At 39.3% G+C, this 25,135-nt stretch overlaps 1 protein-coding gene across 2 annotated transcripts in view; it reads right to left on the minus strand.

Moving 5' to 3' along the window:
• Positions 1-384: 384 nt before the first annotated feature.
• Positions 385-25,135, minus strand: part of LOC102236672 (signal peptide, CUB and EGF-like domain-containing protein 1) — a 113,239-nt gene continuing 88,488 nt past the window's right edge. For both annotated transcript variants that reach the window (XM_023350161.1, XM_023350160.1), the window contains 6 exons: positions 12,845-13,012; positions 11,361-11,522; positions 11,033-11,230; positions 9,530-9,682; positions 9,318-9,397; positions 385-9,227 (listed from right to left, as the gene is read on the minus strand). In XM_023350161.1, the coding sequence (XP_023205929.1) occupies positions 9,075-9,227; positions 9,318-9,397; positions 9,530-9,682; positions 11,033-11,230; positions 11,361-11,522; positions 12,845-13,012 (914 nt within the window). In that variant the 3' untranslated portion in view covers positions 385-9,074. The remainder of the gene's footprint in view (positions 9,228-9,317; positions 9,398-9,529; positions 9,683-11,032; positions 11,231-11,360; positions 11,523-12,844; positions 13,013-25,135) is intronic.

The following is a 25,135-nucleotide window of genomic DNA, read 5'->3' on the forward strand; positions in this document are numbered from 1 at the left end:
AAGAAATAGTGGCTTGTTTAGAGTCAATAATTCTTGAATATTGATAAAACATACTAATTCCATTGGATTTCACTTACCGGTAACTTGGAAAAATGTCTTGTTTTCCATATTTGCTTTTAACTTGAAGTGTATTTCTTTTGCTATGTGTATCTCATTGAAACGGGAAAACAATTTGTGATAGCAACATACAAAGCTCATCCTTGCATCTCATTGTAATAGTAAACAATCTATTTCCTAGCTCTGGCAGTTTTATGCTTTCATACTAATCATCATAAATTTTGTTTGGTGATGTGGAAACCCCCTGCCCCCCAAAAAAAACATACATATTTTCAGCTGTAGATGGAGCTCTGAAGGTTTCACACAAAGTCACGACAACATCTTGGCTGTTTTTCTGCTACTGTTTATTGAACTTGTTCAGTACTGGAGTTTCACGGAGCAAACAACGGCCACAACACTGTGTCACAGTTTCTCTCTTTGGGTACAACCAACTAACACAAAGTTCAAATTATTCTTATACAAAAAGGGACTAAAGTCAACGTGGACTGTTTTTCTCTTTTCACAGGCATCCATAGAAACACCACCCCATCAACACACACACTGCACATAGACTCCTACGACTCTCATCCATACAACATGCATACGCCCATCCAGGGTGGGATACATTCTCCAATTTATTGAGTTGTTATTTTTGACATTTTTGATCCCTTTTTCTCACCACTTTCCATGAAACAGTGCTCATCTCTACAACACAAAGAGGACTATCGGTTTGCAGACCGATTTGTTAGCAAGACCTGGAGCAGAAACTTATGCCAAGCACTAACATTTATAAGTTACATTACCTAACGGAGAAATTATCAGCCAGTGATAGAAAAATGACTTTGGGTTTGGCATTTTTTTTCTTTTGCTAAAATTCCGTATTTTGGATTTCAAGCAGAAAGTCCACACTCAGTTCCCGTGTGGAACCATAGTTGTGGTTCTGAATGCTTCAGACGATTAACTTTAACAGTTTCCCATGACCACAAAGTGTTTTGCAAAGCCCAAGCTTTCAGATTAATTTCCTACCTTCCAGTCATCAGCTTCGCTTTAGTACGCTCTGTAACAACTGGCAGAGCCTTAAAAGTCCATCTTTCCTTTTTGTGCGTGTGTGTGTGGATTCTGAACTCGAATTCAGATCATCATTAATTAAAATGGGTTTTTCTGTGGACAAATGCAGGAATTCTGGTCGGGCAGTATGTGCCAAACAGTCAATCAAGGTATTTGGTTGTGAAACCTGGACTGAAATGAGCGGGTGGAAGCCAGGGCTTTGAGAAAGTAACCAGAGTAACAAGAGCAACAGAGCATACACACACTGGGGCGTTTACTTCATTCCCCCCAAAATATTCACTACATTCGTTCCTTGTAGGGTTGCAACTCGGGGTGTAACAATACATTCGGCTCACAAGACGTGACGCACGGTCAACAAGACAAGTCTACGTTTGACTTCCCTCCCAATGCCAAAAGAAAAAGTAGAATCCTGCTTTTTGTCGTTTCACAAACAGAGCAAAATGTTGATAGTTTTTCATTAGATCTGGTTTTGGATTAGAATTGTCCCGTTGAGCGTTGATTAGTACAATAACTTCAGATTTTAGAGCATAGACAGTTAAATGCAATTCAAATTCCTTCAAAATTCATAATTTCTCTTTACTGAAGCTGTGAGTCACATGCTAGCTCCGCCTTTCCTGCTCTGCTTCACAAAAACACTAAAGACATAAAATTTTTCATAGTCGTAACAAAAAATACAACAAAAACATAAAAAATAATATCACAAATTGTGTTTTACAGAGTGTGTAAGCAGTCTGAAGTAAGTTGTTGGTTTTCTAACAGCAGATTTGAAGCTGCATTAACAATTTAAAATTACTAATACCCTCAATCAAACACAAGGAACATTTAGCGCACTCTCATCAAAACAATAATTAGGTTTATTTTATGTCTATGTTCTATGTGGATCTGTTCTGGCCGTCGTCTTCCTGCACGGTTCTGCTCGGTTCTCATCTCCCGCCAGGACTCCGCCTGGGATTTGTCCGGTAAAGATGGATTTCTGTGGTAGAATTTCAACTGGGCCAATCAGAGAACAGAAGAAGTTGTGAACGATGACATCGAATAAATTAAATCAATAAGCAGCAGTATGTTTTTCAGCTTGTTTTGTTACTGTACATTGTGATTTAAAACAAGCCAACATCTGCATTCTGTGCACATGACTCAGGGACCTCGACTAAAAAAAAAAAGCATCTTGTTTTGCTGTTTGTTTTTGTGGGGTATTTTATTCCCCCTTTAAAATAAATTAAAACAAACCTAACATTTGGCTTCTTTCTTTTTCCTGTTCTTACCAAACATACACCAAACCACAGCCCAGAAACCGTGGTATGTGCCCAGCAGTGAAGCTAGTATTGTTACACCCCTGATATGTTTGTCAACTAGTCCTATGAAGTACAGGCCACAATTGTCTCCGACCCAAAGGTCCATGTAAAGAACTGGGATTAGGACGGCTGCTGATTCTGTCAAAGCACTAGTTTGATTTCATGAGGTTAACGCTGAGGATTCTTAAGAATTTGGTCTTTGACGATTACTGCAGGGTGAAACGTGACTCCTAATATTACCCTGTGGGAGAGGTAAGAACCACGAGGCATTTCCACTCAGTTTGCCATGTTTACAGACGGGACAGTGTAAATATGGTTGAATTTAGTGAGAAAATAAACCTCTGAACTTCAACTGGAAAATCAAGCAAATCTGTTGGGACCAAAATATGATAAAATATGACATATAAAGGCTCCTCTAGCATAGTTGTATAGGTGTGAACACTTTTAAGCTAACACTTTGCTAAAGCACCTCATTATCCAATTCCTCAGCCGACATAAATGAAGAAATGTGAGGAACCTGAAGTAAAGTTCCCTGATTGTTGCCAATTTTCCAGTCAGTTTGTAGAAAAGGATTAAATGATCTCCAGTATTATTTACTTTGGAGTGAAAAGGTCATTACCACCTCGCAATTTTCTGCTGATTTTTTTTCCTTTCTTGTTTTCCAAAACTATTTCGGATAAGCAAACAGCTACTAAAATGAGACATAACTAACCCGATTTAAACACGTCTGTTTTCAGAGGATGATTCCATTTGTCAACGGACTCCCTTGAGAAAGTCGGTTTTAATCTCAGTGGGACTTTCCTGGTTAAATAAAGGTAAAGTACAAAAATAAACCTAATAACTGGGACACTCATATGTGCAAATTCATTTTAATTCAGTCATATTCAAAGAATGAACAGTTCGTTTGAAGTCATGGCGCGTTATCTCTTCAAAACTTGAATTTTCTGTTTTGTTCAGATGGACATTCTTGCGTGTTTTGCATAATTTTCCTTCTGTACATTAAATGTGTTTGGGCTGAAGGTCACAAACTGATGGCCAGACATTCTCCTTCATGATTTCCTAATAGGAATTGCAGAAGCTAGTCAATAGACCAGATTTCATTGTTTCTTTACAGCGAGTCATTCAGGCTGTGAAGCAGCAAAGCTGCCTCGTTTGTGGCCCTCATCTTGATTTTGTGGCTCCCTGGACCAGAATTCAAGAATGCTGTGAGTTTAGTTTGCCAGCCCAGGCGGTTGATGCAGATTCATATTTAGGAAAATGTTAAGCAGCAATTTACACCGATACGAGGCCTTTCAAATAAAAAATATACAGATATATAAAAGTGTTTAGAAAAAAGCAAGGTTCAACTCAAAAAATAACTTTTTCATCAACCAGGTGTTTTGTTGTAATTCAGTTTGACAGGATATGGGACTTTAAACATCCAGTGGCTTTAATCAAAAAGTAGACCTGGGAGCACCGAGCCATATCTGTATATATATTCTGTTGTTGTTGCTGAAAATACACGCGCACACACACCCACGCATGTACACACTAACAAATTAGACAAAGATAATCAACCTGAACATTTTGGGACATTGTATACTGTTATTGTTTTTTGACTAGGAAAATTCCGTGAAACCGTTTTTTCAGATATACAATAATTTACAGATTCCTTTTCGGGCAAAGTCAGACAGCTTTGCTTGATTCATTAAAATATTGCATGTTTAGCTTATCGTTCAGCTCAGGTAAAATGAAGTAAAAACATATTTATTTTTTTTTACTTTTAATAAAAAATAAAAATAACGTTGAACATTTTTGTGGCCCCTGAGTACTTTCAACTTGACATATTTGGCCACAATGTCAACAAGTTTGGACACAACTGGTGCACACATTTCTTTGTTTGGATTTTATCAAATGTTTGGAGACATCTGTTCAAATGAGCCACAGATAGAACCAAACCTGGTCATTGCTACTAACACAACCTGTGATGATGGCAAGAGTGACATATCCAATGATAGGACTATGTTTCTGTATATTTAGCTTACTAAATGGGAAAGGGACATTTTCCATACTATCCATACAGTCATGGAAAAAACCTAAGTATACTCTTGATGTTCCTGTAGGATTTCAAAGGGGAGCAACTCTCAGACGTTGCCAATCAGAAACAATGTTTGAGTTGTAGCAAGTATGTCAACTTCTACTAACAGAGGTACTTTGGCAGATGGATACCCTGGAGCGTACGGTTTGTGTTTACATGGAGCCATGATGGAAAGGCATCAGGAATGACTTTAGGGAAGCCACCGCCACCACTCGTTTATCAAAGGAGGACTGTAAGAGCAAGCAAGGACCGCCATTCAGCCGTGAGAAGGATTACTCACAAGTGGAAAGCATTTAGGAGCGTTTCCAGTCTTCCTAGGGACTCAGTTAGCAAATGAAATGTTACGGTTCATGGAGACACAATTGGACCACAGGATCTTTCCATGTTTTAGTCACAGAGTTGACAATAAACTCCTCTATACCCCAAACTATCATAGAGTCCAATGCAGTCATCTGTCTGATAGTTAGGCTAGGCTAAACTAAGCTAATTAGACAGGCGAGATAAGTTTAGCTGTGTGCACATGGATCTGTTTTCTTGGGAGACCAGATAACAAATACCCAGAGTGGAAAAATTAAAAATGCCGGTTTCATGTGTCAGTGTGTACATCCGAGCGGTGTCTCTTTTGATACGATGACGTCGTAGCTCTATCTCTCTATGTATCCCGAATGTGCCTTTCTTTCACAAATAAACACTTTCACCAACAAACACGGTGCCGTTCGGTGTTTGGCGTTCTTCGCATCGTTCTGAGACATTGTGAGACACAAGCATTTTTTTTCTCAATCGTTTACGAAAATTGACCATGTTTGTAATGACACAATTCCCCTACAATGGTACGACGGATTGATTAAACAATACCAAAGACAACATCTAATCACGATTGCAACTAATGGTGTTTTAACAATTGTTTAGTTTTTCCTACAAATGTATAGTCTCTGGCTGAGTGGAAGCTGTGTTAGCTAACAAGCTTTCAGGTGCTAAAGACAAGGGAGCTAGCATAAGAGGAAACACAGCTATCGTACTTATCACCACCATATGTGGTACACTTGAAAACAACACAAAAAAGCTAACACAAAAAAATTACTGTTTTTTTATCCTCAACATTTCAAAGTAGAAAATTCAAGTGCAATTAATGTTCCAAATATTAGTTAAATCACATACATTTCTCCCTAAAGTAACACTTTGCCGCTTCTAGGTAGTTTATCTCTTCTTGTTATGTATATATTTTTTTCATAAAAAGATAAAACAAATTGGTGTTATCTGTTCATGTGCTAAGAAGGATGAAGCACAGGCTAAGGTGGAATTGTTGGGATGTAATTAATTCATTTGTCACATTTAAGTACTTTAAGCGCATCTGCTCATCAGCCCAAAGTCATGAATGCTATAGGAATACCCCTGTGCACTCTCTTTGTGGGTCAGTTCCTAATGACACATCATGACTCTATGACTGGATGTGTCCGTGCATTGTTCAGACATATCCCAACGTTCGGTAACAACATGACAACATAACAGAAGACAGAGCAAAGCATTGCTAAACGGCCGTGGAGGAGGTTGGAGGTAGAGGGCAAAAACATAAGAAAGTAAAGATTAATGGACACAGCAGAAGCTGATATTGGTTAGCTAATACAAGCCTGTTGTTATTACTAATAATTCAGGATTAATATTATTCTATTAGAACCACTGTATAATAAAACAGACTGTATAATGAAAGCTTAATTACATATTTCAAAGAGGCCGTGACAATGCTTAAAGGGATAGCTTGGATGTTTTTGAAGGTATTGCAAATATTATTACTCTTACCCATGATAGTTACAGTAATAAGAATATGTCATGTTGCAGTGAGTTTGAAAAAAAAGTAACTAAGGAAGACTAATAGCTAGCCAGATAGAGCCCATGTTTAAGCTGTTTAAAAATATTCATATCTCATTGAGTACAATGCCATATTAGTGGATAATAACCTTTCACGCTTTCTTTGTTAGGTCTAACAGGTCTATGTAACTAACGTGACATAGGATCAGACTGTATCAATCCACCAAATCAGCTGATCATATGTTAGCAAAAGTAATAATTACCCCAAAACTACAACACCTGGAAGAGCACAAGACTGTACTGTTTCAGCACGAAGGTGAGATCTAAAATGCTTAAATTTGTTTTTGAGAAAATCCATTGAGAAATGCAGATAAATATAAAGGATTTTATATTATTAGAATTAAACGTAAGATTTAAAGGGATCTTCAAATTCACTTTGTAATATCCAAATAATAATCTTTTTTTATTGTTGTTTTAACACAGACACAATTTGATGCTATGCACAACTTCTTAGTAAGTAATAACCACTTATCCATGATTACCTTTTAGCTCAGTTAGTTAGACCAGGAGCAAGTGGATGTAGAACAGACAGATAAATAGCAGCTAATGAAGCAAACTAATATAGCATCAGTCTGAAACAGCTTACTTAAACTTCAGAGTACTTAGACTTTTAGTATTGGCTTCTGTAATGTTTAAATGAATAGTTTCAATTTGAGTTGTTGTCTCACAGGTGTTCCAGAGCTGTAAACCTTCTCCAAGAGAGAATTCACAAAGTAACGCAATCTCCTTTACTTGCTACAATTTGTACAGACTAACTGGATTCACAAAGCAGTTTGCACTAAATACATGCAGCTGATTGAAGAAATTATCCCTTTTTTATCTTATCAGCAGGCAGTTGTCATCTCTCAAGCCTCAAGTATGCAGAGTGGATCAAAGGGAAAAGTTGACTGTTTTATCATTTCAATAAAAAGAGAACTCTAGGTTGTGACCTGACAAGACAAAACTTTAGCAACATTTAACTGGAGGAGCAAGTCACAGTATTGTTTTTCACATCAAGACGTCATAGTAAGAAAAGAAATGAATTATGCATTTCTTTAATTGATTCATTTGATTATGGTAATATTTTATATGTAATCCATGCAAATATACTACAAATGTATTGTAACTATAAATGTGAGAATAAGAAAGTAAGGCTTGTGCGTAAATACGACTTGCAAGTTTCCACCTTCATAAAAATAAAAAGAGCCGATATTTCAGTATTCAAAGGTACCAAACAGTTTGCTCTGGTTGCAAATTAGAGAAATATACATAAATATGAGAAGTTTTTCCTTTAAATGCATTCATAAAGGCTCAACTAAATGTGTGTAAACTGCTTCAGAGATGATCAGCATCTCCCTGACGCTGATCAAACAGATGTGATTTTGCAGAATTAAAGGGTCACATATACTCTTGCTTACAAGCATTTAGCATTTGCAAATGGTTTTTCTTTCGTTTTCCACCAACTCATTGCAATCTGACATCTGTATACTTCAGGAAAGCTGTTACTTTTCTCACAGAATGTAATTTCAAAAATCCAAGCTATCCCTTCTCAGTGACTTCACAACTGCACAACCTTTCAATGCGACATCTTTAGCCACGAGCCAAAGCCAAAGAAGACCTTCCATAGCATAAACACTGGACAAGGAAGAAACAGCTAGCATGACTGCAATGGATGAAACTATCATTATTTGCGGAAACCTAAAGGTGGTCATAAAAACATATTCATGATCCAAACTATGCTACAGGTTATATTTTACACATTTTTCTCTTTGCTTGAAAACCATAGATTCTTTTGCTTGCACTTCAGAATTATGTGTTTCTCTGTGTTAGTTTTTTTACACAAAATGTTGACATACTAAAATGAAGGGCAAGGAGTCTGAATACTTTTGTAAAGAACTGCCTTTAGTAAAATGTTTTTTTTTTTTTAAATCAACTCTTTTCTCACCAATGTGGATGAGACATGGCAGATTGAAATGCTGCAGTATAATGTAATAATTATACTAGCGTAAATCAATACCTACTTTACAAATTCTTGGCCACCAATTTCCGTTTCTCTCCAGTTTATGTAGGCTAGTATATCGAGTAAATTGCTGTACGGGTTATTTCTATTGGACAATAATTTTTAGCTAGCAAGCTAGCGAGCTAGCTAAACTAACTAGCCAGCAAGCTAGCTTGATCAAACTATCAGATCAAAATAAGCATATAAATTAATCAACAATTTATGTTTATCAGCATTTGTGGAATAAAGATAATTTTAGACGTAGTAAGATGATCTTACTAAGATCAGCTATTGAGTACACTATCTTTAGCTTCATCAACACTGTGCTTTCAATCTGTATCTGTAGGACATTAATTAAAACTATAGATGTTTTTACATTGGTGTATTTAGGGTTATAACTCTCTTTGCTGAAATATAAGGAACAAATATATTACAAAATTAAATACTAATACACATTTCTACAACACAATAATTACTGGCCTCTAAAAACCTATACTTGTCAAACTTTGGATGTTTAAGTGTACAGTTACTATAAAGGGTGGGGCTTACAGTTCTGTATTCAAGACGTTGAAAGGCATCATGTGACAACAGAGATTGAGGACAGGTACAGAAAATCTGGATTTTTCACCACAAATTGGGTGAAATCCTGAATGCGGGCAGAAGATGATCAGGGATTCAGTGTTACATGTAGGACGGAGGGTCTGGAATGACGCAGGATCACAAGGATCTAACAAGAAAGTGCAAGAAGATTTTCAGTCTAGCTGTATGGTCGCAGGAACCTGGTCACTTTGGACCGCAGCAGCTTGATGAAGGAGCGAGGGAACATCTCTTTGGACTCTGCACTTGTGTACTTAAAGTAATTCTGGGGGTGGGCGAGTACGTCAAACAGGGCTTTTATTAACTTCTTGTCCTGTCAAACAAAAGAGGCACAAACCATAAAAACTGTTGCACATGGAAGGTTAGACAATACAAGGAGAGCTTTGCATCATCTTTTCAGTACCTTGAGTATCTCCTGGTGGTTCTCAGATGCATAAAGTCTACCATCTCGCACTATGTCTTCTATCAGCTGCTGGTAGTCCTCTGGAACATGAAAGAATCAAAGGGAAACAGGTCAAATAGAGACTTTACCTGTTGAGTTGAGGTAGAAAGAAAACCAAATAATCTTTCACTGGGTTGTTAAAGCCAATGATGCTAAAGCGGCTACAAACTCACCGTCATAGGTGACATATGGAACTTGGAAGCCTTTGCCACTGTTCCCCTCGTTTGACTTAAACTGGATCCAAAGTCTGCGAGAGCGAGAGGTAAAGGCTATGGGTCGCTCATACGTCTGACACGTCTCGTAGGTTGTGATGGAAGTGGGCACCGCTAGAGAAAGAGCACAGAAACATTAAAGTCTGTTGGCTTTTGTTACAGTAGCATCTTTAACAAAACACCGCGTGCTGGGATATAGATTCTTTTTCCCAGTATCTGTGTTTTCTGAAAAGGGCCAAGAGGGTATCTGTAGTCGAAGTGCCTCTTAGATGCCAACCAAGGCGGCTACAAATCAGGGTTGCTTGGCATAAGTCCACACTGTGTAACTTCAAAATCCTTCAGGACTTCAACGTGACCCAGACCATATGATCTGTTTTCACAACAGAATCGTATCAAAAAGGTCCAACAGACAGACAGTAGATGGACATCGACTAGCCTATAGAGTAAAGGGATAAGTTAAAACATGCATGTGTTGTTGAACACAGCTATCCTCAACCCAAAAACCACTTATCAGAAAATAAATGCAGTTTTTTTTGTTTGGTCCTTGTGAGATAAGATATCTAGATAGGAAAATAGTTGAGACTTTTAGCTTGCAGGAAATTGATTTATGTGATTCATTTGAGTTTGATGTGGTCCCGGTTGAGTCCACATATCCAGTTTATGTCCACTGGATTCATATGATCTGGGTTAGGGAACTTGGACTTGTGATTCCTAATTCAGTATGACACCAGGTGTATCAGTATCTTATGAGTGTTATTTTTACATGCTATTGGGATAATCACACGCTGGACACTGAAAAGAGCGAGAAGATGATGAAGAGAAGGAGACAGCTGGGGAAGCGCTCACAGCTAGGCAGAAGAGCTGAGCTACTTTCTGTCACTACTTGATATTAGTCATAGGTTGCCTTCAGTTGTTAAAGGCTAAATCTGCAAGAGGTGTGCTGATTTCACCACAGACCACTAATTTAAACTCACAACAAGAGATTTTTGTATGATTCTTTCATGACGAAACATTGTCAAAGATGGCCAGTAATCACACAGTGTGAACTCAACTCTTTGTAAGTGTGTTTTGGCTTTTCAGTTGGAGGATGGACTGTGTCACCAGGTGGTAATGTCCAGCAGACACAAAAACACAGCAACACTGGGATAGATTGAAACATTGGACAGGTTGTGCCGGAGTGTGCCAAGACAGAATGGATCACTGAACTTTAGCCAAGGAAAGTCACGGTGATGCAAGTAAGTCGGACATAATTGATGAGGCATCCCATGCTACATGAGGCGCCATGCCTCATTTGGTTCTGCAATGCTGGTTTGATTTTTGAATGCTTGCATGTGTGCAGGACATCGCCTTCTGATGAAACTGTTTTGTGGAAGAGGCTCGAGCATTAGAATGAATTGTTTGACCTGAGTTTGTAAAGATGTGAGTCAACTTTTTATTGCATTCTTTAACTGTTTCTCTATTTACCACTCTTTCTCATGACCAGCACATCTCCACACTCATCTTCAATGGGAAGGAAGATCTCTGGCACCACAATGAGGATTCGTCTTTTGTGCGGTGGAATTATGGTCCAGACACAGTCCACATTTGATGGGTAATCTCCAGGGTAGTTGGGAGACTCGATGTAGCCGGTATAATCTCCCAGTTCCCCTCCACACATCTGGTCTGAGGGGAGATTTAATCAAAGCTACTTTGAAGTAATACTTATTCTAGTACTGTGATGTATAGAACAAAAACACCTAGACTCCCAAGAACAATATTTAAAACATAAATCTTAGACAAAACATAGCATTACTTTTGCAGTGAGACACATTGGTGGCACCGTCAAAGTCGGTGGTGGTGTTCCCAGGACAGTTGATGCAGTAGTTCTGGCCAAACTCAGACTGGTATGTCCCCGCTGGGCAGCGGATGCAACGGTGGGTACTGGAGTTGTAATAGTGTCCAGGAGCGCAGTGTACTGAAAAAGCAACAACAGACAGATCATGGATTAAGATACAGTAAATACATAAGCATCAAACCATACAGGTCAGAAAAAACATTCTGATCACATGCCAAAGCAATCCTGACCCTGAAGGTGTACTGTACATTCTCACAGCAAAATGTTATCTGTTGATGCTTTTAGTCAGGTTTGTGCAACAGGAATCGGACTCAGCCCCTCTTTCGTCAACAGTTACCTTCTAGAACAGTTGCTGACAATTAACCATGTGCGTCATCACCTCATAGTTTCCCCGATTCCCTGGAACTCACTGAACCCAACATCAAAGACTGGACCTCAGTGCGTGTCCAGCTTGTGCTGAAGCAGAAAGGTATACCACTGAGCAACAAATCAACCTTGCACCCCATCAAATACATAAACAAACTCCTACCTTCCTGTTGTTCCATGACATATTCTCCATGTCATGTCCTTCATCATACTCTTCATGCTCATACTTTCACTCAGAACCAACTTTATCCCCACATTCTGCACAAAGCCTACACCCTTTCTGGTTAGACTTTTTCTTTTTTTCTTAATCTAAAGCAAAGCTGCCAACCTTCCTAAGTTCCACTTCCTTCAACAGTCTCTCCATCACCATGTCTCAGAGTTGGAAATTTGTTATTCAATTCAAAAATACATCATATATCCCAAAGGGATATGAAATGCAGTCGAAACCCATATCATTCATGTATTTTCAAAGAGGCATTATAGTTAGGAGACTGTCATACAGCTATGATTTTCTATTAAGTATTTAAAATATATATTTTCTTCATTTCTACAAAAAGATTATTTCAAGTCTTTTTAATTTATTTTACTCTAATTTGTGTATGCTTCCCCCACCATGTTTCTTGGAGTGGTTTCTAATCCCTTCTGTGTTGCTTTTTTGTGACAAACGCATTTTGGAAATGGAACAAAAGGTTCAACCCTGATTTCTTTAGAACATCATATATTCTCTCGTCAGGTTTTGGGGGGTTTTATTCAGGTATTTATTGCAGAAAAACAGGATTGTGTTTTCAACCTTACTAATTAGGCCAGACGTGGAGTCTACAGGAGATTGTTGTCACATGCTTTTCTATTTTCGCTGGAACTCATTTGTTTGTTTTTATGTTTTAATTGCACATGATAAAAGATGGAAGATGCTTTGAAATTATTCTATGTGGTTTAATTTTCCACATGCTAATGACTGGACAGAGGAGAACGTGTTTACTGTTCACACTGTCTGCAAACATCCACCAGGGACGAAACATGCAGTTTTCTATCAAATCTCTGGTTTGTAAAGAAATAGACACAGAACAAAGCCTGACCTTTGGCCTCACAGTCCCTGAAGGTGACAGAAGCTTCATATTTGGTCATGAGGCCTCCTCCACAAGGAAAGCACAGAACTCGGCCTGGTTCTGGCTGGTAGGAGCCCAGAGGACAGAGCTGGCAGGGCCGGAAGCCGTCAGTGGAAAACTGTCCTGCGGGACACTGACCTGTCAGGCAGACAAAACAAAACAAAGCCCCGTTTTACAGTCAGTATCCTGATTGGAAGTCGGGTTGAATTTAGGAATTTTTCAAACCACCGGGTGTCACACTTGAGCAGCACCAAGTTAAACAGCTGGAGCAGGGGCCAGGAAATCTGCGGCTCCGGGGCCGGGTGTTACGCTTTAGACTCTGTGGTGTGGCTTTTAGAAACTTTGTAAAAATAACAAAAAAAATGCTACTTTTAGTTGGTTTTCTTAGGCATTTCATGCAACACATGCATAGCATTTTTAAAATAAAAACTAATACCAATATACCTTATGCTAATTGTGTTAGGAATATTCTTTCTTTAGTCTTTGTTTTTTGTTAATAAGTAGCAATCTATGTACATTTTATGAGGTCATTCTCTATAAAAACTGAATTTCCCATTGAAGAAAACGTATTAAACCTAAAAACAAAATTGTTGCTTTACTTCATTTACAAATTTAATCAAATTTCCTGTAGATGTAATAGGAAATATCTATAGGAATATTTAGATTTTAAAAATACATTTTGCTTTGAGGCCCTAAACAAATACTGGAAAAAATGGTTCTTATGGTTGCCGGCAACTGAAGTAGAGCAATACCTGAATGTTAAACATCTAGTCCCTTACAAACAAATCCCATGAAAATCACGTGACTTTCACATGTACCCGATAAAAACCACACATGTGGTTCACACAACTTTTCACATGTGAATGTGAATCACATGTGAAAACACGTGTATGTGTGATTTTGGAACGTTTTGTGGTAAAATCACGTGATTCCCATGTGATCACATGATACACACATCTTCACATGTGGAAATGTGTGATTCCCATGTGTATAACATGTGATACACATGGAAGTCACATGTGAGACACAGGTGCATCCCATGGATATCACACGTGCATTACGTTTCATATGTGTATCACATGTGATACACAAAATATGTAAAACCCATGTGGATCACATGGTATACACATTTGCAACAAATGCAACAGGTGTGAAATAGTTGAAAACATATACAATTATAAAATAATGGTATGGATGGACCACCATTTTTTTACCATGAAAATGTCCAATTTCTTCAGATTATTAACTTTTCACGATGAATATGAGGTCGCATGTCAATCTCATATCATTTTCTAAGACATAACTGCATACTAAAGTAAACTTGTAGCTATGAATCAAGACTTCCAAGACAAGTATATATGTACACAAAACAACAATTTATTTACTTCTGTTTTAAACTGTTGAGAACCAGAAACAACTTTTAACATCTGAGAATGACACAATAGAGATTTGCTCCAAATTAGGCCCAGACAATAAACGTGTGGAAACCAGATGTGTAGAAACGGGTTTAATACCATCAGTGCCAGTCCAGAGAGGGAAAACAAAACCTCAGGTAAAACCTCAGCGACTGGTCCTTCACGTTGTTTCAGGAGAGACTGTAGCATTCGACTGTGAACCCTCTGAGTCTCCTTAATGTCTTCAAGGAGGGTTAGAACACACACACACACACACACACGTTGGTATTGGTGGCTTGTATAGGGGTCTTCTTATATGTGACAGTAACAACAGGTGAAGGTGATGCAGGGTGGTGATGCTCAGGTGGGGAGTTTTTCTTCTCCAGTATTGAAGGTGATGAGGTCTCTGGCTGTTCTGATGTGTTGCCCCATTCATTCCTCATCTGAGCTTCACTGGACCAGTGGCCTTGAACAAAATGTAAAAATTAATAAAACAAAGCTCCTATGATCTTGACTACATTTTATGTACACTCACACATACACCCCCCCCACATACACACACAGACACAGCAGAGTCCTACTTTTACATTAGTATGTAATTGACCAGAATGACACGGGGTGCTCTGATCTGCTAAACAAAGCAGCATAACGTGACGTTGTTTGGTGACTATCCTGTGTCAGGCTAAAAACATTCTGTGGATAAAACTATGATTCTCTTGGCAATTAAAATAAAAATCACGCAGTGTTAAAAACAGTAACAGGTCAATTTATATTTTACAACTGGAAGAATGTCATCATTCATAGCGAGCTCGCACACCTGCACGCGCTCCAGACATGGAGGGAGGGTGGAGAAAAGGCCGTTTTATTATAACGGTCCTCAACTTTAATTTTGACTGAAAAAACAGCTGCCGTCTGTTGTGCCCCCCATTAAAAAATAGCCGAGGTAAAGTTTAAGTAGTGAAGCATCGAAACATCAAATCCGCACTGATTTATTTTGGGAGCTTTACGTCAGACTGTAAAATTGGCCAACGTTCAGTTAACCTTTAACTAGTTTAGCATGACTTCAGTACTAAGGAAAAGTTCACCGATATATCACTATCAGTACACAAACTCTAAAATAATAACATTAAATATTTATGTTATTGTAAATATAACTCCCATATATTCATATTTATGGCATATTTTTGACTTTTTTTAAGGTTTTATTTTAGACTTACTTCAAAAAAGCTGACAATTCAAAGGTAGAAATTATGAAGAAATAAATCAAAACAAACAGAAAAAGCCTTATTTCCGGTGAATTTCCTCCCCGGGCTCCACAGGTGAGTCCTCTTACCTGTCGGCAGCATCCCGGATCCGGACTCGCCTCCAAAATCCAGGCCAGGTGAAGCGGCGTTCCTGGTCACCATGCCGAGGAGACAAAGTGTCCAGAGAGACATTTCCACCAAACCGGAACCGGTCCTCCAGCTACACTGAGGTCATCATCTCATCCCCGACTGAACTGCAGAACAAGAACTTCTTCTTCTTCTCCTCCTCCTGCTGCTGCTTCATCACATCATCCAGGCGTTAAACCAGACAGATAAGCCCCGCCCACTCCCTGAAGGCGCTGTCCAATCAGAATTTGTATTTACACTGTTTAACGATCAACTTAGCATTAGCTAGCATGTTGTCAGTCAGTGTTTATCACAGCGTAACAAAGTAAGTTATTCTAACTCGCATCTCTCGCTACTGTCATAATGAGCCGTAAGCATTAAATGCAGGTGAGTCTTTAAATGAGAGAGAAAATGCTCCAAACGTCGGATTTTAGCTATTAACTAGGGATATTAAAGCCATTTTGTTCACGGTAACATCATCAGCTCTTAATGAGATATACCGAGTTCCGTTTTCATGAAAAAACTAAATACCGCGCAATTCATATTTAGCTTGCAAAGGACAAATAAAATCATTTCTCCCTATTCTGGTCACAACCAGAGGAAAATGAAGCTGTAGCTTCCTCCATCACGGCATTTGACAAACTAAGCCTTAAGAAAAAAACCCAAAAAACGCAGCGGGTTGAGGCGGTGTGTACGGAGCCCCCTAGGGGACACGGGGATTTTTTTTCCTTTTGCGTTCCCTCGCAATACTGTAATGGTCAGTTATGCAGCATAATTGAATACTGTAAGCCTTTCTTACGGTGGGCGCCATACGTTCTGCTTTAATATAAGATTATGTGAGGTATTTCCATGAATGTTAATATCTTTTTGTGAAATATCTGAAGTTTTATATATTTCTTTAGGATAGAAAGGCACCACAAACATACAATATAAACAGAAATTTTCCGTAAGTAGGAAAGAAATAAAAATACATTATAATTTGGACTATTCCTGAGTTATTATCGCAGGTAATAAGTCATCTGACAGTTTTGATTGTGTCTCTGTTGTGTTCGCAGTCTGAATGGTTTAAAGAGCTGCTTTCAGTGCCGCTCCATCTTAGCCTTAACAGACATAAACATGCAGGAAAAAATAAATCGATTTTCAATCTGTTTTTTGCACCAAACAGTTAATAATAATAAACAAGTTTTCACTGAGGCTCTGTAAGAGCCACATGAATGAAATAAGTAATTATTGATATGACAGGAGCAGGCGGCTTTGACACTTAGGTGTGTCGACTTGGGAGTGACGTCACCAGGTATGAATGGGAAGGATACTGGCTTTGTGTGTATTAAGAAGCGGTGAGTGGGCGGTCAGTCCTTGCAAAGTTTGGAGCATGATCATCAAAATGGAATAAATCGATAATTGTGACAGAACAAAGAAGAGGTTTGGAGCTGATTGATACACGGACAGATGAGATTCCCCGAGTTAACCCTGTGAAGCCCTTTACCATCATTAGTTTGTTGTGTTTTTAATAATAAAAACTTGTTAATATAAACTGTTTGGTGCAAAACACTGATTGAAAATAGATTTTTTTACTGCATGTTCATGTCTGTTAAGGCTAAGATGGAGCGGCACTGAAAGCAGCTCTTTAAACCATTCAGACTGCGAACACAACAGAGACACAATCAGAACGGTCAGATGACTTATTACCCGCGATAATAACTCAGATATATTCAAAATTATAATGTAATTTTATTTCTTTCCTACTTACGGAAAGTTTCTGTTTATATTGTATGTTTGTGGTGCCTTTCTATCCTAAAGAAAGATATAAAACTTCAGATATTTCACAAAAAGATATTAACATTCATGGAAAAACCTCACATAACCTTATATTAAAGCATAAAGTACGGCGCCCACCGTAAGAAAGGCTTGTACTATTCAATTATGCTGCATAACTGACCAGTACAGTATTGCGAGGGAACGCAAAAGGTTTTGCGAGGGAACGCAAAAGAAAAAAAAATTCCCATGTCCCCTAGGGGGCTCCGTAGGTGTGAGCTTCACACACGATGTGCTAAAAATAAAATCTGACGGCTGCAGATGCTGCAAAGCTGCAGGAGTTGAGCCCGGCGAAGAGAGGCGATCTGCGGTGGCTGCTGCTTGTAAATTATTTAATTATCCCAACTGTACATAATTTAAATAGTTAAATAGATAGTCTGACATGCGCAGTAAAGTGGCTGCTGACCCAACGTAACTTCGTACGTGACGACATAAGGCTGCTGTGCAGGCGGGTTTGATGCCTATGACGTGTGGGCAGACATCATAAGTCAGGGTCTTTATTTGCTCGTTCTTTTTCCCTAAATGTCACTTCGCACTCATTCCTTGCCGAGCCTGTTCTCGCTATTGTAGAAGAAAACCAGAGTCTTTTATCTTCAAACCTGAGAAATAATCATGCCAAGTAGACAGAGTTCGCCAACTGTAGAGACCCAGACCGTCACCGTGGAAGCCCTGATGGCTGCGGTCGACCCGTTTTTCAGAAACATCACCCTGAAGGAGTGGTTGGAACTGGCAAATGGAAACCCAGAACCCAGCACCACCTGTGCTCTGCAGGAGACTTTTGGAGACATCTTGGAGCTGTTTACATGCAACGTTCTGCATAGTCTCCACAAGGAAAGTTGCACTATCAAGGACTTGAAGGCGGCCGTGGACAACAAAGTTCCCGAAATCTTTGCTAAAGTCCTGGAGATCGACAAAGACATCATTACCAAGCACACACAGAATTTAAACAGGCTGATTGTATAATATCTGTTGGCTAGAGTCAATCACAGCTTGGACTCAGGTGCTCCTACAAGAGATCAGGTTGAGCAAGCACCTTGTATTTCAATAATCAGACATATGCTTGATGAAACCAGCTTGATCATGCAGGACCTTTTGGATAGATTGCCCGCATCTGTTGGGGAATTCAAGAAACCAGCCGATGGTAAAACTTGTGAGTCGAAATCTAAGATTAAAGGTCTGATGGGGAAGATCAAGAGATTTTTCAGAAATGTCACTGGTAAACATTCATCGAAGGTGGCTCCAATGATCATCCAAGAACAACCAGAAACCTCTCTGACTGAAAACAAGTCAACGCTGAACATCCAGGTGGAAGATGTAGACAACCTTTCGGACATTAAAGGATGTGTTGCAGAGGCTCAGCCGGACAAAGACAACAAGAAAACTACGGCCATGGCTGGGTTAGAGTCCATCAGCGAACCAGAGGAAGACCAGTGTGAAGAGGTAGAGAAGAGAAAAACGGCTGTGAGAAGCCTGGTCAGAGATGTGATCCAGAGGATTATTGACAAGTCAGGACAGAGACACTACCCTCTAGAGGATTATAATGCCATCTGTGATCAACTCTTTGAGAAGCTCTGGTCTGAAACCAAACCTAGAGTCCTCAACATGAGCCCGGACAAGATTACTTGCCAGGGAAAGGCCATCTTCAAGGACCTGCTGAAAGAGTGCAACAAGGCAGAGAACATCCTCCTTCTCCTGGAGGCAGGGACACCGATAATAGAGAGAAATGTCCTGACAACTATGGAAAACCGACTTCAGCCTCGGTGGAAGACATTCAGCTCAATTAAAAAGGCTTTCAGGGAAGCGGTAGAAAACCTCAGAGAAAACCAACACAGGCTTTACATGTGGCTGTTATAATTATGACAGCCACATGTAAAGCCAGAAACTGAGGAAAAATTTGTATAGTTAGTTCATTTTAGATTTCCCATTGATTTTTCTCCTCTTTAAACTCTGCCCGTGTCCATTATGATGCTTTTATATGGCAGCCTAGAGCTCCCCGTTTTGATTGACACCACATTCGACCAATAATGTTTTGAAATGGTTTTTCCTGAACCAATAATATCCAAAGAGCGACTTGAGCTCAATTTGACATGCCTGTATTCTTTCTGGAATATTTCTGACGGGTCAACTCAGAGTCAGGCTCTGTGCGCCCTCATGCGTAACGGTGTTTACAGGACTTTTTCTCACCAACAGAGATCCATGGAGAGGCACATTGTCAGAACATGTCAAAACTGGACGTATTTCTTCAATAGAACTTCAACACAACTCACTGGAGTGGATAATTATGGCCGTAAGAGGAAGTAGTCATCTGCTGCTACAGTCAGAGTGAGGTGGGTAGAGCGCAAGAGTGCGCATTGGGGGCGGGGAGGAGGCGGGGCTAGTGTACCGTGGGTGGTGGGGGCGGGGGGGCTAGCTTGTCGCAAGGGTTAAGTAGTTAAGTCATTTTATACTTGTTCATATTTAGTAGTTAGGTCATTTTAAACTTGTTTAGTAGTTAGGTCATTTTAAACTTGTTTAGTAGTTAGGTCATTTTAAACTTGCTTATGTTTAGTAGTTAGGTCATTTTATAATTGTTTAGTAGTTAAGTCATTTTAAACTTGTCCATGTTTAGTAGTTAAGTCATTTTATACTTGTTCATATTTAGTAGTTAGGTCATTTTAAACTTGTTTAGTAGTTCATAATTCATAAAGAACCCACTTTATTCAAATCTAACTTTTAAATAATACACATACATCAATCTGTGTCAGATGGACGTTCCTGACAATGCTGGTGGTTTCACTTGTTGCAATCTTAAAAAATTTCAACCATGACTTTCAAAATATTATTCATAATTTCAGTATATAGTATTGCATTTCCTCCACCTACTTCATAAGTTGTAAGGGTTAATCAGGTCGTCGTATTTACAGATATAAATCATTCACTAAGTTGTGAAGAACAGAGGCCCAACGAGGAGAGTGTTGGATTCAGGGGATGTGTAGTTACACAGTTCACACTTTTTACAAGCTTTGATGCCGTTTTTGCCTTAGGTGTACATCTATTAATACAAATTTAATTTACAACTCTTCACACACAGACGTAAAATCCACTCGCAGTCACACGAAAGCCTGAACCCAGGGACTGCAGCGGGTAAAGCTACGGGCAGATGAAGTGTCGTCTTGTTGCATAGCCCTACTTTTTAATATATATATGTATATTTTTCAGAAAACAGGCATCTGCAACAACACAACATTTTATTGAACCTGTGAGTTTACATTTAGGTCAGTTTTCCAACAAACCGCCACACAGTAGTCCTTTAGAAATCAAAACGAGGAGGAGGAAAGCCCAGAAAATCTGAGTTTTTATCGCAGAGAAGATAAATATAACACATGCTGGAGGAGGCAGGTGGTTCTGAAATATTTTCTTTTTTAAATAGATTTTAAAAAATGGTACTTTTTCTCAATTGAGAGACTGATTTCTGTGGCTGACTGGCAGTATATATGTGAGATAATAAAGGCAAATACTTAGCACAAACCCTTCAGTACAAACACTACCCTTATTATGCACTACATTACTTACTCTGAATTAATTGTACTACCGTAATTTCAATAAACCCACCCGAAGAATTGTACAAAAACCGTATATTTCTGCATTTAAATCAGGATGTTCATGTATATTTTTCTTCCCAGTCACGGTCATTCTGCGCTCTCGGTTTAAGTCCATCTGAACCGAAGCAAAGCTGAAACTTTAACAACTTTGTGGTAAACGAGGCAGTTGGTATTTGACCACTTAATGCCACAAAAAGAGTTCCTCTGGTTCTGTGTGCACCAAAACCTTTTTACATCCTGTACAGAGTATAAAAATATGACAGTGAAAAAGCGGCAGAAAATGTGGAATCTCAGCCAGTGGCGATTCTAGCCCTGTTTTAGGGGTGCTTTAGAACCCCGAAAACTGTACCTCAACAGGATTACCACAAAATACCGTTGAATGTCAGCTCTCGTATTGAACCATACATAATTGTCCGATAGACACACCTGTCACACACATATCAACACCAAATGTAACAATAATGACCAAAATAAAACACAGGGAATATTAAGATCAGCTAAATTGTTGTGGCGGGAGCTAAACAGGACCCCCAGAACTACGGACCAACGCTGCTGTCACGGTTGCCTAGAGAAGGACACTACACAGCCATGGTGAACTGCTACCCCGTATCTTTTAAAATGGACCATATCACAGGGGCCGCTTTTCATTGGCTGATGCCCATTCTACGTAGTAGCGCGGCTACAACGGGCGTGGCCGTCTCACAAACACACGCTTCCAGTTAGCTAAGTACAGCATAATGGCAGAACTGATACAACTTCTACACCTTGAAGCCTGTCTGCTACACAGTCTTATGTTAGCTAAACAGATCAATATGCAATGTGTCTGTATCTGACATACACTAAAGATTTTATTTTAGCAGGAAAGGCTTTGGACTAAACTGTTACTCGTGTTAGCCACTCTAGCACCAAATACAGCTAGTCAATCAACCATCACTGTGTTCAGGGAAGCTCTGATTAATATTCAAGAAATAAATATCAAGCCTGGAAACTTGACATGTAACTGACTGAATGTTATGGTTTTAACGTAATCTTTGCTCGTCTTGCTGTTGCCACGGTAACAGATGTGCTTAAACTACAAAGAGATAGAGAGAGTAAAAAGGTAGGAGTGATTTTGAGTTGATCACCTGTTCAGGTTATTTTACCTTTGTTTACCTTTGCTGTGGCGCATTAAAGCCGCTGTAGTTTCTAAACGTTGGACTAATTACCTCATTCGTTTGTGAGTTTACGTCATTCACAACAAACATCAGTTAGAACAAATATATTTCATAAAATTTTAACAAACAAATGGCTTCTACCGCGGTAATTATGTGAAATTAAATTAATTATATCCCAACTTCACAAGATTTGCCTTTACCTTTACAGAGCTCTTTGGTTCCTCCTATCAGTCTGTAGCTTCTGATATTGAGGTCATCAAACCAAATTTCAGATCTACCATAACTGACTGACACCTTCTGGCCTCAGGTTTGCACCAGCTTGTGACTGAGAAACCAGTAATCTCCTCCAAGTGACAGAGTCTCACTGAGGAAGAAACTGCATTAGGTTTTCTATCACTTTAATATTTCTGCTATAACTGATGTATATTCACATATAAAATAAGTCAATAGAGTTTAATTTATTTTTATGTCTTCGTGTCATGAGGTAGATCTCAGCCGGCTGGTGAGCGAAAAAGTAGATCTTGGTCTCAAAAAGTTTGGGTACCCCTGAAGTACCCAAACAAATTTCTCTCTATTATTTCTCGTGAAGTACGCGGACGACACAACAGTAGTGGGTCTCATTTCAGACAACAACGAGACCCACTACAGAGAGGAGATTTTGCAGCTCACTCAGTGGTGTTCAGCCAACAACTTGGTGCTGAACACAGGGAAGACCAAGGAGGTCATTGTGGACTACAGAAGGTCCAGGAAGACGGATCACACTCCCCTTCTCATAGATGGAGAAGTGGTGGAACGTGTGGACAACATCAAGTTCCTGGGCCTCCACGTCACGTCTGACCTCTCCTGGAACACAAACACCTCCCACCTGGTGAAGAAAGCACAACAAAGGCTCTTCTTCCTCAGGAAACTCAGACGGGCTGGACTTTCCTCACGGCTGCTCGTGAACTTTTACAGGGCAATGATTGAGAGCATCCTCTGCCTCAACATGACTGTGTGGTATGGTAGCTGCACAGCACTGGAGAGGAAACAACTGACATGGGTGGTGAGAACAGCACAAGGCATTGTGGGATGCCCCCTCCAAGACCTGGACTCCATTTACACAGGCCGGGTCAAGAAGAGAGCTGGATCCATAGCCATGGATTCCAGCCACCCGGGCCACAGACTGTTTGTGCCGCTGCCATCAGGCAAGCGGTACAGGAATATACGGACTACAACAAACAGACTGAGAAACAGTTTCTTCCCCACAGCCGTCAGAGCCATTACTCCCTGCCGTCCCCCCCTCCCACACATATCATAACATAACCTCGCAGTCATACATACATATCCCCCACCCCCACACAGTCATATTGTTCTGCACTTTGCACTGTCACATTATCTGTACTTTGCCATAATTGGACCTGCTGCTACTTCTTTGGTGTGGTTGAGTGCCTTTAGTTAATTTAGTTGTATATATTGTTATTATTATTATTGTGTGTTTGCTTATTTTTACTGTATATATTTGACCTTTTGCACGGGAGCTGCAATGGCAATTTCGTTGAATTCTGTTCAATGACAATAAATGCTATCTAATCTAATCTAATCTAATCTAATGTAGAGGCTGTGTGAATCTGCCGTTTTCCTCATCGAGCGAAAGCATTTTGCTGTGACGTGCACAATGTTGGAGGCATCACGTGGCTCAAACACCTTGATCTCATCCAAAAAAAGATGACATGAACTTGTTAGTTCCTCTGTCCATTGTAGTAGCTGATATATTGTGAAAATCCGGTAGAAATGATGCACTAATCGAGTCATGTTTACATAGAAACAACGCGCTGCCAGGCTGTGTTTGTGAGACTTGCGGTCACGTGGGTCGGTTGTGGGCAGAGCTTGGTAAGGTCCATTACCACCCGATCATACTCCACCGTCCTTAGAAGCAATAACTGGCAAAAATACAGACGTGAGGAGGAAGACGCACATTCCAGGCTTGTACAATGTCAGTGAGGATGGATAATGAGTCCATTGATGGACAAAAAAGTGTCCGTTGTGGCGCAGTGTGCTGCTGTATGATAGATAGAATGGATCAGGAGAGGTACACTGCAGATCCGTCAGAACCTAAAGAACCACACATCAGAGTCTCTTAATCCTTAATCATCTCCTGAGGCTGATATGGTACAGAACATTTTATGATTGATGAATTTTTTTATTGAGCTTTTAGTAGACTATAATGACTTTGATTATTTGCTTAGAACGTTGAGTTTGGATGATACTTTATTTAATATGTAATAGCATTAGCCAAAATAATATGGCCAGAACAAATCATGCTAACAGATTAACAGTACATACATATTTCCAACATTAACAAAGTTTGTTAGCACTATCTATGTCTTTTATTCAGAAATGTTTATATATTTTATGAATACATTGGTCAGTGGTCATTTAATGTATTATTTCACTATTATTTTATTAATGTGGTTTACCAGTTTGGATAACATGACTTCCTATCAATGAAGAAAAAACATGCTAACCAAAAATGAACCAGACACAGACCTGCAGCCCAGGGGTGGTTCTAGACCATCAAGTAGGGGACAAAAGAAATTATACTAAATAAATGTCTTTTGTTAATACTCAGTGGTGATTTTTTTTAACCTTCACAATTTTACTTTAACAATGAATTAAAAATTATAGTACTGAACTTTTAGCTGCAGTATTGAGGTAGGATTAGGGCTGAAATGATGCCTCGAGTGATTCGAGTACCTCGATTATTAAAATTTCTCGAGGAAAATGTATCTGCCTCGAAGCTTCGTTCAGTTATGTTTTATTATTTAATGCACAGTGTTCTGGCCGGGTCATTACTTGCGATGCGCAGCGCTCTCCCGCCTGAGTTGTTGACGAAAGCTAAGTGTTAGTAGCATAAGGTCCAATTTCTTGTTTAACCCCTTAACTGGTGGCGAAAAAGGCAGAATATTCA

Source organism: Xiphophorus maculatus, chromosome 17, assembly GCF_002775205.1.
Source record: "Xiphophorus maculatus strain JP 163 A chromosome 17, X_maculatus-5.0-male, whole genome shotgun sequence".
NCBI classification, from domain to species: domain Eukaryota; kingdom Metazoa; phylum Chordata; class Actinopteri; order Cyprinodontiformes; family Poeciliidae; genus Xiphophorus; species Xiphophorus maculatus.